The 16,072-nt window shown below is 46.1% G+C and overlaps 1 protein-coding gene across 3 annotated transcripts in view; it reads left to right on the top strand.

Moving 5' to 3' along the window:
• Positions 1-10,326, top strand: part of DLGAP4 (DLG associated protein 4) — a 90,996-nt gene extending 80,670 nt beyond the window's left edge. For all 3 annotated transcript variants that reach the window (XM_007447749.1, XM_007447748.1, XM_007447747.1), the window contains 3 exons: positions 8,054-8,145; positions 9,098-9,253; positions 10,108-10,326. In XM_007447749.1, the coding sequence (XP_007447811.1) occupies positions 8,054-8,145; positions 9,098-9,253; positions 10,108-10,326 (467 nt within the window). The remainder of the gene's footprint in view (positions 1-8,053; positions 8,146-9,097; positions 9,254-10,107) is intronic.
• Positions 10,327-16,072: the final 5,746 nt, after the last annotated feature.

Raw genomic sequence — 16,072 nt, 5'->3', positions numbered from 1 at the left:
TCCTTTCCTGCTACCTAATTTTAGAACATTTTTATCACCCCAAAAAGAAACCTTGTACCCATTTAGCCATCATTGCTGTATCCCTCTAAAACATTAATCTGCTTCATTCTCTATAGATTTGCCCATTCTGAACATTTCATATACATGGACTCATACAATACGTGGTCTTTTATGTATGGATTCTTTCACTTTGCATAATGTTTTTGAAGTTTATCCATGTTGTACCATGTTTCAGCACTTCACTCCTTTTTATTGCTGAATAATACTCCATTATGTGGATATGTTGCATTTTGCATATCCATTCATCAGTTGTTTCCACTTCTTGGCTATTATGTATTCTTTGAAACACAGCAGTTTAATTTTAGTGAAGTTCAATTGTTTTTTTTTTCTTTTGTTGCTTGTCATTTGGTGTCAATTCTAAGAAGCCATTGTTAATCCAGTATTGTAAAGATTTACTCCTGTTTGCCTTCAAGAGTTTTATAGCTTTAGCTGTTACATTTAGGCCTGTGATCCATTTTGAGTTAATTTTTGTATATGGTGTGAGGTATTGGTCCACCTTCATTCTTTGACATTTGGATATCAGTTGTCCCAGCACCATTTGTTAGGGAGACTGTTCTTTCCCCATTGAACAGTCTTGGTACCCTTGTCAAAAATCAGTTGACCATAAACGTAAGGGTTTATTTATGGTCAACTGATTTATTTAAGGGTTTATTTCTGGACTCAGTTCTATTCCAGTGCATTGATGTACATGTGTACACTTATGCCAGTACCACACTGTCGTAATTACTGTAGCTTTGTAATAAGCTTTGAAATTGGAAAGTGTGAGTCCTCCAGCTTTACTTTTTATTTTTTTTATTTTTTATTTTTTGCGGTACATGGGCCTCTCACTGTTGTGGTCTCTCCCGTTGTGGAGCACAGGCTCCGGACGCGCAGGCTCAGCGGCCATGGCTTATGCGCCCAGCTGCTCCGCAGCATGTGGGATCTTCCTGGACCGGGGCACAAACCCGCGTCCCCTGCATCGGCAGACGGACTCTCAACCACTGCGCCACCAGGGAAGCCCCAGCTTTACTTTTCAAATAAAAATAAAAGAAGTTTATTGCCAGCTCTCAGGTTCTCACTAAAGGAAGTTCTAAAGTTCATATTTCGTTCTTGCATTTCCATATGAATTTTAGAATCATAAAATTGTCGGTTTCCGCAAAAAAGGCAGCTGGGATTTTATTTTAATAGGGATTGCGTTAGATCAGTAATTCAATTTGATGAGTGTTGCCATCTTACTTTAAAGTCTTCTGATCCATGAACATGGGCTATCTTTCCATTTACTTAGGTTTTTGAAATTTTCTTTCAATAATGTTTTGTAATTTTCAGTGGACAAGTCCTACATTTCTTTTGTTAAATTTATTCCTAAGTATTTTATTGTTTGATGGCATTGTAAATGAAATTGTTTTCTTAATTTCATTTTCAGATGTTCATTGTTACTATATAGAAATACAATTGACTTCTGTATGTTGATCTTGTTTGCTGCAACCTCACTGTTTTCTGGAGAATTCTTCAGAATTTTTTACATACAAGAGCATTTAACCTGAGAATAGAGATTGTTTTACTTTTTTCTTTCCAGCCTGGATTCCTTTTATTTTTTTTTTTGCCTAATGGCCCTGGCTGCAACACAAAGTTGACTAGATGTGGCAAGAGCAGGGGCATCCTTGTTTTTGTCTCATTCCTGATCTCAGGGATAAATTATTCAGTCTCACACCATTAAGTTGATATAAACTGTGGGTTATTATGAACGTATTTGACCATGTCTCCTCTACAAGAGTTTTCTAAGGTATATACTGGGAAACGTTTGGGTCACAGAGTATGCCTGTGTTCAGATTTATAAGAAATGCCAAATTGTTCTCCACAGTGATTATGCCAATTTATTAGTCCCTCAGCACTGTGCGAAAGTACCCATCGCTCTACATCTTTGCTTATACTTAGTATGTAATAGGTTTTTTTCTTCCCCCCATCCAGTTATAAAATAGTGGTTATAATTTGCATTTCATTGGTTACTAATGGCATTGAGCATCTTTTCACATATTAGCCATTTATGTTTCCTCCTCTGTGAAATGCCTGTTCATATGTTTTGCTCATTTTTCTATTAAGTGGTCTTTTTCTTAATTGCCTCATCTGTGATCATTACGTATCTAGATTCTGGAACCTTTGTCAGTTATATGTATTGTAAATGTCTTCTCCCAGTTTGCAACTCATCTTTTCATTTTCTTTATGGTATCTTTTGAACGAATGGATACTTTTAATTTTAATGTAAATTTGTCAATCTTTTCCTTTATGGTTTATACTTTTTTGTATGTTAAGAAATCCATCCTTCTCCCAAAGTCAAAAAGATATTTTACTGTTTACTTGTAACAGTTTTCGAGTTCTCTTCCACATTTAAGTCCTTGATCCCTTGGAATTAATTTGTTTGCATGGAGTGAGATAAGGCTCTATGTTAATTTTTTCTCATTGGATAATAATGTATTAAAATGTTCATCCTTATCCTGTTGATATGCAGTACAGCCCTGACAAATATCAGGTTTCCTATATGTGTTGATCTATTTCTGAGCTTTCTCTTTGTTCATTAGTCTATCCCTAGGCCCGAATCTAACTTTCTTCATTGTTGTAACTGTCTAATGAATCTTGATAATTGGAAAGACAAGTTCCCGCAACCTGTTCTTCAAGAGTGTCTGGCATAGGGTCTTTGCTTTTCCATATAAATTGTAAGACTCAGCTTTTCAAGTTCCATGTTGAGGTTTTGATTGGAATTATATTAAATGTGTAGATCAGTTTGGTGGGAAGTTGACATGTTTATGAATAATTCTTTTCTATCCAAGAACATGATTATGTCTCTCCATTTATTTAGGTCTTCTTTAGTGTGTTTCATTTAAATTTTATATTTTCCACATAAAAGTTTTACATATTTTTTGAAGATCTGTTAGATTAGTATTTCAATTTTGGAGGGATGTAAGTGGTATTTTTTGTTACTGTATTTCCTGTTTATTGTTGATGAAATGCTCTTGGCCTTTCTGTTGATCTTATATCTAGAAATCTTGCTGTATTATTACTTTATTTGTAAATAAGGAATTGCTTTTAACCTTGTACCATTGAGTATGATGTTTACTATAGGTCTGTTGTAGATACGCTTATTCTGGTTAAGAAAATTGTTGAATTTAATGAAATTTAGTATATCTATTTAGATAATTTTTAATCTGTAATGTGGTAAATTTTATTGATAGTTTTTTCTCCTTTCTTGCCTTCTTTTTGGATTAATCAAGTATTTATTTCCACTTTTTTCATGTTAGCTTATTATTAACAGTTACTCTAAAGATTACAACCTGCATCCCTGACGTTGTAAAGACTAAATTAGTACCTTTACCACTTCACAGATGATGCAAGGACCTTAGATCACTTTTATCCCCCTCCTAACCTGTGTACTATTGCTGTTAAGTATTTCAGTTCTATATATATGTTCTAAATGCCACAAGACATTATTTTTTGTTTTATACAATCAGTATTACCCACATATTTACTCTTTCTGGTACTCTTCTCTCCTTTATTTCTTTGCTTCTAGTTAGGATCATTTTCCTTCTGCCTGAAGAACCCCCTTTAGTATTTATTTTAATGCAGTATTTGTCTCAAAATGTCTGTATTTTCCCCTTTTTTTTTTTTTTTTTTGCACGGTACGCAGGCCTTTCACCGCTGCGGCCTCTCCCGCTGCGGAGCACAGGCTCCGGACGCGCAGGCTTAGCGGCCATGGCCCACGGGCCCAGCCGCTCCGCGGCATGTGGGATCCTCCCAGACCGGGGCATGAACCCGTGTCCCCTGCATCGGCAGGCGGACTCCCAACCACTGCGCCACCAGGGAAGCCCCTCCCTCTTTTTTTGAACAGTATTTTTTAAAAACTGTCCTCCAGGAGGCAGGCTTTTGTGTTATTATTTTAAAATTTATTTTATTTACTCTTTTGGCCGTGCCACACGGCATGTGGGATCTTAGTTCCCCGAACAGGGATCAAACCCGTGTGCCCCCTGCAGTGGAAGTGCGGAGTCTTTAACCACTGGACTGCCAGGGAAGTCCCTGAACAGTATTTTTGCTAAGTATAGAATTATAGGTACGTATTGATCTTCTTTCAACACTTTATAAATATGTCTTTATGTCCTAGTTTCCAGCCTTTCTATTGAAAAGTCAGCTGTCAGTCTTCCTGCTACTTCTTTGAAGAATAATTTTTCTCCCCTTTGTCTGCTTTTAAGACTTTTTTCTCCTGTGTTTGAGTTTTATCCATTTTACTGTGATACCTAGGTATGGTTTTCTTTGTATTTTTCCAACTTGATGCTCACGGGGTTTCTTGAATCTGCAGCCTTAATAACTCTCATCAGTTTCAGAAAAGTCTTGGTCATCATTTCCTCAAATTTCTGCTCCATGTTATTTCTTCTCTACTTGTGGACTCCAATTACACATACTTTAGACTGCCACATCTTACGCTTCTTCATTCTCTCTTCCGTATTTTCCCTTTTTTTTTTCCTTCCTCTGGACCTCAGTCTGGATATTTTCTACTGGATTATTTTATAGTTCAGCTGTAACCAATCTATTAAACCTATCTATTGCAGTCTTAATTTCAGTTACTCTGCTTTTTAGTTCTAGAATTTCCATTTGATTCTTTTTGACAGATTTCTGGTTCTTTGCTGAAATTCCTCATCATGTCATATATTTTCTGCGACATATTCACAGTCATTTTAAAGCCCTGGTCCAATACCTCTAGTACCGACATCCCCTATAGTTCTTTTACTTTTTGCTGATTTTTCTCTTTTGGTGTGCAGTCATTTGGTCCTACCTCGTGGCATGCTTGGTAATTTATATTCAATGCCAGAAACTGTATACGAAAACTACAGAGATAACTTGAAGCTCAGGATGATTTTTTTTTTCTTCTTTTTTTTTTTGAAGACGATTTTCTATTCTTTGAGAGCGAATAGAAAAAGCGAATACTTTTGCTTCTTGCAGACAATTAGAGTAGGGCCAGACCAACTTAATCTAATACGGGATTGAGCTGGTTCAGAGCTGGGTTTTATGACAGCCTGGGGTATTTCCAAGCCCTTCCTGCTTGGCAGACACTGAGCTCCAATTTTTGTTTCTTCCCCATCTTAAGACTGCTGGAAGCTTTGCTCAGCTTGATGCGCTTCCCCCAAGTCCTGTCTGCTCTGGTAGCCCCGAATTCCAGTTTGGGTCTCCCTGTCCCCATGGAACTGCCACAAGTTCTCCTTAGCTTCTCAGACTCTGAACCACCACTTTCTGCTTGGCTTCTTAGCCCCTCAGCCTTGTGCTGCTCATAAACTGGGAGATGCCTTGGGGTAGAAGGCAGTACAGAATATCAGACAGACTTGGCCGAATATAGTTTCCGTTCTCACTGACATCTTAGCCTCTCAAATTCTGGTTGCTTTGGTAATTTTTTAATACCTTGAAAGAGATTCTTTTGTTGTTTTTGGTATTTTATTTAGGTTTTTTGTTTTTTTAATTTTTCTTGGTGGGAGGGTTCAGTTTGTCTGATAGTAACTGGTTTTTTATAGTCAGAATCAGAAGTCATTAGAATTTTCTAATGTTCAATCAGTCTTGTATTACCAGAATAAACCCAGCTGAGTTATATCATTTTAGTACATTGTTGTACTTTTGTTAATACCTGATTTAATAATTTTGCCTTTCTTCAAAGGCAGAATTACTTGGCTGGTAATTTTCCTTTCTCATCCTTGTCCTGTTTTAGTATCAAGGTTATCTAGCTTCATAAAATGAGTTTGGGATGGTTCCTTTATTCATATTCTGAATCATCTCTCTGAATAAATTTCTTTTCTTCCATTCTCTCTGTCCTTTTAGAACTCTGATATATTTTAAGTCTCCCTCTCTCCTCCGTGTCTCTCAGTCACTTTTTTAAAAATAGTCTCATCTTTTTAATACATCTAGTTGCTTCTTTTATTTCTTAAAAAATAAGGTACCTAAGTGCAGTCTTATGGTTAGGAATTCTCAAGAGAGACTTTTCCTTTTATTCCCATCCTTTTTTTTTGTTTGGCTGCATTGGGTCTTTGTTGCTGTGCGTGGGCTTTTCTCTAATTGCAGCGAGCAGAAGCTAGTCTTCGTTGCCGTGTGCAGGCTTCTCATTGCTGTGGCTTCTCTTGTTGCAGAGCACAGCCTCTAGGTGCGCAGGTTCCAGTAGTTGTGGCACACGGGCTTCAGTAGTTGTGGCTCACGGGCTCTACAGCACAGGCTCAGTAGTTGTGGTGTACGGGCCTAGTTGCTCCGCTGCATGTGGGGTCCTCCCAGACCAGAGCTCAAACCCATATCCCCTGCATTGGCAGGTGGATTCTTAACCACTGTGCCACCAGGGAAGCCCTCCCATCCTACTTTAGACCAAGCCAGGCACATATACCCACTACCTTCTGTGGGTGGGGGGTCATTTTATCCCCAGCAGCTTAGCTATTCATTTAAGACGTCTTGTCTTGTTACTCTAGCAGTGTAAGTGTTTTGTGCCAGGAGCTTTTTCACTCCTGTCCTCCTTGTCCTTATTGGTTTTCATCAGGGTTTATTCTTTGTGCTGTGTCCATCATGGCCCTTGTTTCTGTGATGCCTGATTTTTCTCTTCCAGAGCTAGTTCCAGAGCTCATGTTTTATCCCCTTCCATTGTCTTGCATCTCTTTTCAGAGCACCTTATCTCTGCTTTGAACTACTGTTTAAATATTTGTGGCTAAATGTCACACTTTTCATCTGTTCTCTGGCAACAACTTTCTGGTGAATGTGCATCTGCCATTTACTGCTCCTATAACATGTTTAGCTCCTGTGTTGGTTCCTTTTTAATAACTAATTTCTGAATGAGGTGGAATTCCTCCTTCATGAGCTGCTGTAAGTAGACCACTGTGGGAGAGGAGCCAGGGCTGTGTCCCCGGCTGGCAGGAATTCCTCAGGCATGGTGATGGGTGCAGGGTGCGTTCTTCAGCCTGGTCTTCTCCCCAGGCAACTAGAGGGTGGTTACCATGCAGTGTCGTCCTCGTCCCCCTGCCCCCCCCACCTTTGGTGCTGAACCAGGTCCAGGAATGCTCCTGCTGCAGTCCACACCCCCTTTTTATTTCAAATAAGAGATTATTGGCTTCTCCTCTCAAGTTATGCTACGTTTGAGAACTCAGAACTGCCACCTTTATCTGAGCCTTTCAGTCCCAAGAATCCTCCTTGTGTGGCTATCACTGCATGTGGCAGCCTTCCTCATATACTACGTTCGAGAGTTCTGTCAGGAGACAGTTTGCATTTTGATTTCTTGTTTATACTCTGTTTTGCTTTTCAGTGATTTCTAAGGGGGTTAGGAGGTAGTACTGTCTTCCTGCCACCACTTTAAAACTGGAAATCACACTAAAAGATTTCAACCTTGTTCTCCTGGGCTAAACACTTCATGGTGAACTCTTCTGTTGGATTCTCTTTGCTTTAAGACTTTTATGTTCATAATGAAAGTGCCCTATTCTTGGCATGTCCTATGTTCTCTCAGGGCTCCTGAAATTTGCTGTCATTTTCTGTTTATTTACTCTCAGGAAGAATTTGAATGTATAAAACAGGGATTATCTATTCCTGGAAGGTTTTGTAAAACCGCACCTGTAAAACTACATAGGTCTGGTTCCTTTTTCTGGGGAAGATTTTTAACTCCTGCTTCAGTTTTTTAAAACAGTTATTGGCCTAATTAGATTTTCTATTTCTTCTTGAGTCTATGATAGTAATTTATGTTTTCCTGAAAATTTTTTTCATTTAAACTTAGTTTTTATAATTTATTGCCATAAAACGTCCTTAGCAACTAGGGGATGGGGCTCACTTTATGTGTCTGGTTTGCACTTTTCACAGTGAGAGTGGGTTAATGTGTAAATAAAATGAAGACTGACTGCCATCACCAAATGATTGGTATCGTAAGGCGGGGAGGGGAGGTGAAAGCCATGACCCTGATCCTGTGTTCCACCCCAGCAGACCCTGTGCTCTGCTCAGTCTTTTTCCACCTTCTCTTTCTCAGTCTTAGGGAAAGTCCTCAGTGCTGTGGGAAGTGCCCAGCTACTGATGTCACAGAAATTCCAGCAGTTCCGGGGCCTCTGTGAGCAAAACTTGGTGAGTGTGATTCTTCTCCCTCCACAGTAGGTCTTCTAGCCAGATCCCCCAGCTGGATTAGCTTCTAAGCCCCTGTGACCTCCTCTCTAACATGGAGAAGGCGCTGCTTCCTCATGGCACTGGAAAGATGACAGTGGTGCGTGTCAGTGGCTAGCACAGGAAAAGGGCCAGGAGTGGTCCTTTCAGATCTCTACTACCTTCTGAAATAGAAAAGTGAACTCTATGTAAAAAACAGCCACATGAAAGTTAAAAATCATTTAGCACTGATTTATTTATATACAACATACTCTATATCTAAGAAGACAGTCAAGGTAAGAACTAAAGAAATAACCACCATGAGGCTTGGTGGGTTTCCCTCTCCTTCAACCCTCGCCGCTAGGCAGCAGCTTTTCCTGTGGAGGCCTCTTTCCATCGGCAGGGGTGGTGTACCCCCAGGGGTGGAGGACAGTGGCGAGTGTTTGTCTGTCTCTAGGACCGGTAGGGGTTTGGGCGTTCACTGGGGAAGTCCTGACGAGGAATGTGCTGTCAGAGAACAGAATGATGGGCTAGAAACCACACGGATTCTGTAATCACACCCACCTGGGAGTGATCCTGCCTCCTCCCTGTAAAATGAGACGAGTTGCCTGCCTGGCATACGCTGAGGCCATGAAGGCCTTGCTCACTGTAGCCCTACAGTGATGGCAAAGGCCTCAGTCCCCATGTGTGTGCAGGACCCACTCTCATGATAGGACTGTCTCTCTCTCCCAAAGCTCTCCACCATCAGGGCCAGCAGTAATCGGGAACTGGGTTCATTCGCTCATACAGATACTGACCCGACCCTGGGAACAGGAGAGTAAGACCAGGCCTCAAGAGAACCCAACCAGGGCTGGCAGAGCTAGGAGACAGTACTTGGGATGGGGTGCAGGACAAGCCTCTGCCCTGCTTGCCCCACTGATCCCCATCTGTCCCACAGAACCCTGATGCCAACCCACGTCCAACAGCTCAGGACCTGGCAGGGTTCTGGGACCTGCTGCAGCTGTCCATCGAGGACATCAGCATGAAGTTTGATGAACTCTACCACCTCAAGGCCAACAGCTGGCAGCTGGTGGAGACCCCCGAGAAGAGGAAGGTGAGCATGGAGCAGTGCGGAGGGGAAGTCCAGGGACAAATTCCTGGTCGGCAATAACGCTGGCCACATCGGTCAGTGCTGCTTGGCTCCCTTCTCTGTGTGTCGTCTTTGAGCTGGGGGCTCACGTCCATCAGTGTGCGGGGTCCATGCTCGGCGCTCGTCCAGCATGCTACTCGCTCTGTGTAGTTGAGGCTGCCCCCCCCCCCGAAGCATGCCTTCCTGCCCTGCATGTTCAGAAAGTGGGACACACATGCCCACAACCCAGAGCACTAGCGTAGACACAGCCGTTGGAACCCTGGAGGTAGAAACAATGGTCCTCCTCCTAGGACCACGCTGCCAGGAGTACAGGGGTTTGGACCCGATCCTGCTTCCTGGGCCAGCCTCTTCCCTGAGGCTCAGGCTTCCATCTGTAAAACAGTGGCACCCAGTGACCCCTTTGGTTATTGGTTACTGGACTGTGGCCCTTGTGAGTTCTGATCCCCTAAAATAGCATGTGAAATGTGACCTGGGAGTCGGAGGCCCTGAATTTCAATCCCATCTCTGGCTATATGATTCCTGTGTGAATTTCAGGCTCTCAGTGGTTCAGAGCAGGGGTGGGAAGAGGTGATCTGTCTGTCTGTCCCTTCCTACTAGAACATTCTAGGATTGTAAGCTTGCTTTTTGCTCCTATGCCTTGTGCTATTCCCACCATCATCGCTTCTTGTGGCTTCCTGATTCCAAATGTGTGTTGCTTGTGCCCGATGCGGGAAGGCTGGGGTGGAGGCTCCAGCTGCCAGCATACGGTGGGTGGTAGCGCCACACAAAAGGTGGCACCTTTATTTTATTTTTCTTCTCTCCTCACTGTCTCACTAAAGGAAGAGAAGAAACTACCCCCTCCGGTCCCAAAGAAGCCAGCCAAATCCAAGCCGGCAGTGAGCCGCGACAAGGCCTCTGACGCTGGGGACAAGCAGCGTCAGGAGGCCCGCAAGAGGCTCCTGGCGGCCAAGCGGGCAGCTTCCGTGCGGCAGAACTCAGCCACGGAGAGCGCAGACAGCATCGAGATTTATGTCCCTGAGGCCCAGACCCGGCTCTGAGACCAGGAAGCAGGAAGCAAACAATTTTAAGTCATTAAAAAAAGAAACCTACAAACTAAATGCGAAAGGAACAAAATTTTCTCAACCTTTAGTGTGGTTATTCTGTCTAGAGACCCTGAGCCAACTTTCAAATTGACGCATACAAGGGCTCACAATTTGGCTTTCTTGGGTCCCTCCCAGCTTTAGGTTATGAAGACTTCACACAAAAAAATCAACAGAAACACAAAACTATAAAACTTTTTTTTTTCCTCTTGCTGGCCGTGGTGGACTAGATAGATGGACTTCGGCAACGCCCCGGCCCAGCCTCCAGACTACGGTCTTTTTACTTGCTGTATCTAATGAGAACTTAAACTAGCTTGTTTACAAGATGACGACAGCCCAAGGGCAGCCTTGGGCACCTGCCATGTCCTTCCTCCTTTTCCTGGCTACCCCAGCTCTGACCTTGGAGTTTCCATTCTTATGTTTTTCTCTTTTCCCTTAAGAGCTCACACAGGGGTCATCATCCTGACTATCGGCTTTCTGGTTCTCAGCCCTTTTTGTGGGTGAGCCCAGAGGACAGAGAGATGGACACGCGTCCCCTCCCCCACCGAGTGCTCACACATGCACACGCGTGCGCGTGCGCGCACACACACACACACACACACACACACGCAGATATAGGTTCCTCTCAGCAGAAGCAGCCCTCCCACTGTGATCTGCCAGCCCTAGGCAGCGTCAGGTGGGTGACTCGCCTCTGAGACCATGAGGAGGGCTGAAGTCTTTGGGGGGTGGGGGTGGGAATGAGATAAAAATCACAGCTGACACACTCCAGACTCCCGCCTTTTTCTTCTCTCCAGCCCCTTCTTTCCTTCAGCAAAATGTATGACCTAGAGTGACTTGCAGGGGCCACTCAAGAGAGGGACCCCATTTTCCAGGGGTCATGTGTCCCTGGCCGAGCCTGTGTACAGTACCCGAGGGGCAGGCGGCTGTGTCTGTACGTATGTGTACATATGCACATAGACCTTAGAGTGTATATTTAACAAACGCCCCTCTGCTCACCCATGCCCACCAGCGCCACCGCTGGCTCTCGGGGGCACCTGGCAGGAGGCGGGTGTGTGAATAGCATATATTTTTACATGTACTATATCTAGGTGTGTGTACAAGTGTGTGTAAAAATATATACCTTGTGTGTAAGCAGCCCCCCCCTTTTTTTGTCTCTCACCTGCCCCCCGCTCCCCGGCCATGGGCCCATCTGCCTGGCCTCTAAGTTTTCTATTTTTTTACCCCGGTCATCCTTCTCTCTCCCCTGCCCCCCAGCCCCACTCCCAGGGTGTCATGAGCCCTGAGCTGCAATGGCCCAGGCCTGCAGGGTGAGGTGGGGGGCAGGGAGGGAGAGGGCGAGGCCAGGCCCGCAGCAAGCTCCGTGCACGACGGCTGCTCTCCTGTGGCCACGGCTGCGGCACTGGAGACGTCCTCGTGTCCAGCACCTGCCACAGGGGCCCCGGGTGAACTGCGGGCCTGCTCTAGGGCCCATTCCAGCTTGGCCGCCGTCTGTGACCTTGGGCAAGTCACTTGACCTCTGTGTGCCTCAACTTCCTCCTCTGTAAAATGGGGACAGTCCCCACCCCTCCCTACCTCACAGGCATGTTGTGAGAATAAATGAGGTAACGTGCACCACGGGCTCATGGTGTTATTGCAGCGGGACAGGCCAGGCTGGGATGAGGCGGGTGGAGTAGACGCCCCAGGAGACAGCCAGACCCCTTCCAAGTGGCAGCTCCTTGGAGACAGGCCGACGAGGGCAAACTGTAACACCAGCGCTCTCATGCACCAGCTCTGTGACCCCCGGCAAGAAAACTAAGCTCTCGGTTCCCTTCCCGAAAGATGAGTGCGTAACATCTGCCTGACCAGCTTCCTCCAGAGAAATAAATGCTTCATCGTTGCTATATAGGAGCTGAGATGGGCTGCCCACGCTGACGACTCACGCCCCCTCCGCAGACCCCGACTCTGCGTGCACTTCACCCAGGACGGGGCACTCGGTACCCCAGCAGCTGCCTGCACCCCGACAGTTAATGTGCACTGGATGCACTTCCTGAGCACCTACCCTGCTCATAGAGCTCACGCCCCGGTGGGGGAGACACGGAACATGCCATAGGTGAGTTCCAGTCTACAGCAGATGGTAGAAAAGGAGATGCAGCACAGTGAGGCCGTGGGAACCCATGACAGCTCCGCCAAACCCAGGTCAAGGCTGAAGGACAGTGGGTATTAACCGGCTTCGGGAGATGGGGATGGGGGTGCAGGGGAGAGCAGGCGGAACAGTAGGTGCCCATGTCTGGTGGTAAGAACATGTGTTTCAGAAAGTTCTTGGGCCCAGCCGAGCTGCAGGCACCCGGCCTCCTCCCTTGGCACAATGCAGCGGAGGTGCTGGTGACCTCAAGCCCAGGGGAACTACCTTCCCAGGAGCTGTGTTCAGGCTGCCCTGCCTTCCCCAGAGGGGCCGCTCGTGAGCTCATCTGAAGCCTGTGGGCCAGACCCCCTGCGCTAGGAGTGCTTTGCCCTCACGTCTAGATCCTTGGTAGTGGTGGCTAAGCGTCCAGTGACCATGGATGGCTCAGATTAACTCCTGGGGCTGGCACCTTCCTGGACCTACCCCTGCCCTGAGACACGACTGAGGGTGACCCGAAGGTAAGTGGATGGGTTTCAGGTTGCCTGGGCACTGAGCCAGATACTCAGAGGTGTGAGTAAATGCAGGAGGCAGTCACGCTGGACTTGACCAGCGAGCAGCCCAGCTCTACTCCTGAAGGGCCTCGGGGAACTGGGTGGACCCTTCTACCCCTTCAGAGCCTGAGTGTTTCTGCAGCAGCAGGGGAGGGGCCTTGAGGGTTAGATCAGGGTCTCAGGGAGGGTCCTGCACTCCCTGTATCATAGTACCTGGGCCCCCTCTCCCAGCCCTGCTGGTGCAGCAGTGGAGAGGCCCATCCTCCCCAAGTTGAAAGAATAGTTTAATGTCCTTTACCCAGAATCACCAACTGTCAAGATTTTGCCATATTTGCATTGTTCCTCTCAGGGACATACACAAACATCCCCCTCACCTTGAGCCATTTAAAAATAAGCTGCACATACCACGCTGATTCACCCCCAAATACACCAGGCAACACCTAAGAATAAGGACATTCCTACATGAGCACATGAGCACATATCACTATTACTCTAACACACGAGTGACCCTCGAGCACCTCCCTTACCCAGGAGGGCACTCAGCGCCCAGACATTAATACCAGCTAAAGCAGGGCCATACTCCAGGTGCCCGAGCAATGTCCTCCATGGCTTTTACTTTGTATCCATCCAGGATCCAGTGAAGGATCATTTGCTGCTTTCAGTTATCATGTCTCTTTAGGCTCGTTGAATCAGAAAGTTTCCCCACTTTTTTTTTTTTTCATGACACTGACATTTTTTAAGTATCCAAGCATCTTAGAGAATGTTACATAATTTTGGATTTCTGTTTTCTCATGACTCAGATTAAACAGTCTGAACAAGAAGATGGCTTAGATGATGTCCCATCTCCTGTACTCTGTTCTATCAGGGAGGCATTTGTCATTTCAGGGAAAGGCCGACAGCAGCTTCCTAGAGAAGCTGGGAGTGAGTCCTCGGTTTCTGCATTTCCAAAGCACAATCCTTGAGGGAACAGGGCCAAACAGAGACAGAAAGCACCCTCCTGAAGCCTGCAGGGTGCTGGGGAAGAGGAAAGGGAGCAGAGAAGGAGACTGTTCACCGTCCCTGGGGCCCTGAGAACCACCCAGAGGCTGCAGGTCAGAGAGCAGGGAGGCCCAGGTTCCCCTGTAAACCTCCTGCTCCCCAAAAGTTTGTGGGTCCCCAAGCCTTTCGGAGTCCCCACCCCATAGCCTGAGAGCAGAGAAAGGCTTAGCCATAGCCAGGAGCATCACAGGGCTCAGGGGCCTTGTGGCCAGGCCAGCAGGACAAAGCCATTGTCACCAGTAGCCTGAGATCCAGAGACCATGAGGACCCCCAGACCGAGATGAAGTTCCTACCACCAGCACTGGAATGGGGTTTATAAAAGAAACTTAAAATGAAGTTGTATCAGGACTTCTCTGGTGGTCCAGTGGGTAAGACTCTGCGCTCCCAATGCAGGGGACCCAGGTTCGATCCCTAGTTGGGGAACTAGGTGCCGCACACGTGCCGCAACTAAGAGTCCACACGTCGCAACTAAGAAGTCTGCATGCTGCAACTGAGAGATGCCATGCTGCATCTAAGACCTGGCACTAATAAATAAATAAATAAATAAATAAATAAATAAATAAATAAATAAAAATCTAAACAAAAAAATCAAGTTGTATCTCCTACGGATATGAATCTGGCTGATCTGAAAAATCAATGTGATCCCCACTGCCTCTTCCTTATGGCAGCCAGAGGGACTCCTTGAAAATCCCCCTCTGCTCAGGACCCTCTGAAGCCTTCCCAGTACCAGCAAGAGAAAATCCAGCCTCCTCACCTTGGCCTTGGAGGACTATGCCCACCTTTCTAGGTACATCTCCCATGGGAGCCCATCCCCTGCTCTCTGCCTTCCAGCCTCACCTCAGGCCTTGCACAGGGAGCCATGGCTGCCCCACCAATGCATCTATTCTTTCCTCAGCTCTCAGGCCAGCTGGCATTTCTGCAGTGAAACCTTCCCAAAGCACCTCAGCCAGGCCAGGTTGGTGCAAACCCCCTGCTCTAACTCTTGGAGCTGGACAGTCACTTCACTTACCTTGCTTTGTTGTTGTCACTGATGCTTAGATCTGTGAGATTACTTATGAATATCTGTCTCCACCAGGAAACAATGGGCTCCCTGAGGGCAGGAATAGAGTTTTTTTCACTAGTCTCAGTGCCTAGCACAGAGGAGAGCCTCAAGAACTGTTTTCTGAATGAATGACCTTGTTGCGGGGAGTAGAGGTGGGACTTCACAGAGAAGGTAATATTTGAGCTGGGCTTTGAAGGATGAGCAGGAGTTCCCCAAGCTGTGGCAGTGAAGGGCACAGCAAGCAGTAAGACTCTGCTGCTGCTCAGGGAAGGGGTGGTGCTGGACAAGCCTTGAATGCCAGGTTAAGTAGTAAGGGCTTTTACCAGCTTTGAACAGAGCAAGGACACTTCCTTCCACAGAACCCAGCTTCCCATAAGACAGGAGCCCCCAGTCCCAGCCTCCATGGAGCCATGGTACTCTGGTGACCCAGTCAGCACCAGGGTTTGTCTCTAAAACATGTCAGCGGACCCCAGGCCTGGTGAAGCCCTGTGACCAACAGGGGGACATGGGCCCTTGGAGACCCTCAACTGCTAATGGCTTTAACCTTCTACAGACTGACAACTCCTACATCTAAATCTACAACCTGTACCTTTCCTTGAACTTTGCACTTCCCACTCACCACCTCCACTTAGACGTCTAACAGGTAATCTCAAAGTTAACACGTCCACCAACCAGTAAAAGGAAGTGAGAATGGTTAGAAAAATCACCATTTGACAACCATCATAGTAACGACTGGATCATCAGTGCGTGTTAAAAGCCATGGGTAGGGCTTCCCTGGTGGGGAACCGCAGTGGTTGAGAGTCCACCTGCCGATGCAGGGGACACGGGTTCGTGCCCCGGTCCGGGAAGATACCACATGCCGCAGAGCGGCTGGGCCCGTGAGCCCAGGCTCTGAACGAGCCTGTGCTCCGCAACGGGAGAGGCCACAGCAGTGAGAGGTCCACGTACCGCAAAAAAAAAAAAAAAAAAAAA

The sequence above is a fragment of the Lipotes vexillifer genome, unplaced genomic scaffold, assembly GCF_000442215.2.
Source record: "Lipotes vexillifer unplaced genomic scaffold, Lipotes_vexillifer_v1.1 scaffold397, whole genome shotgun sequence".
NCBI classification, from domain to species: Eukaryota; Metazoa; Chordata; class Mammalia; order Artiodactyla; family Lipotidae; genus Lipotes; species Lipotes vexillifer.
Note: the sequence above shows the minus strand (reverse complement) of the source record. Positions and strands in the feature narration are given on the sequence as shown.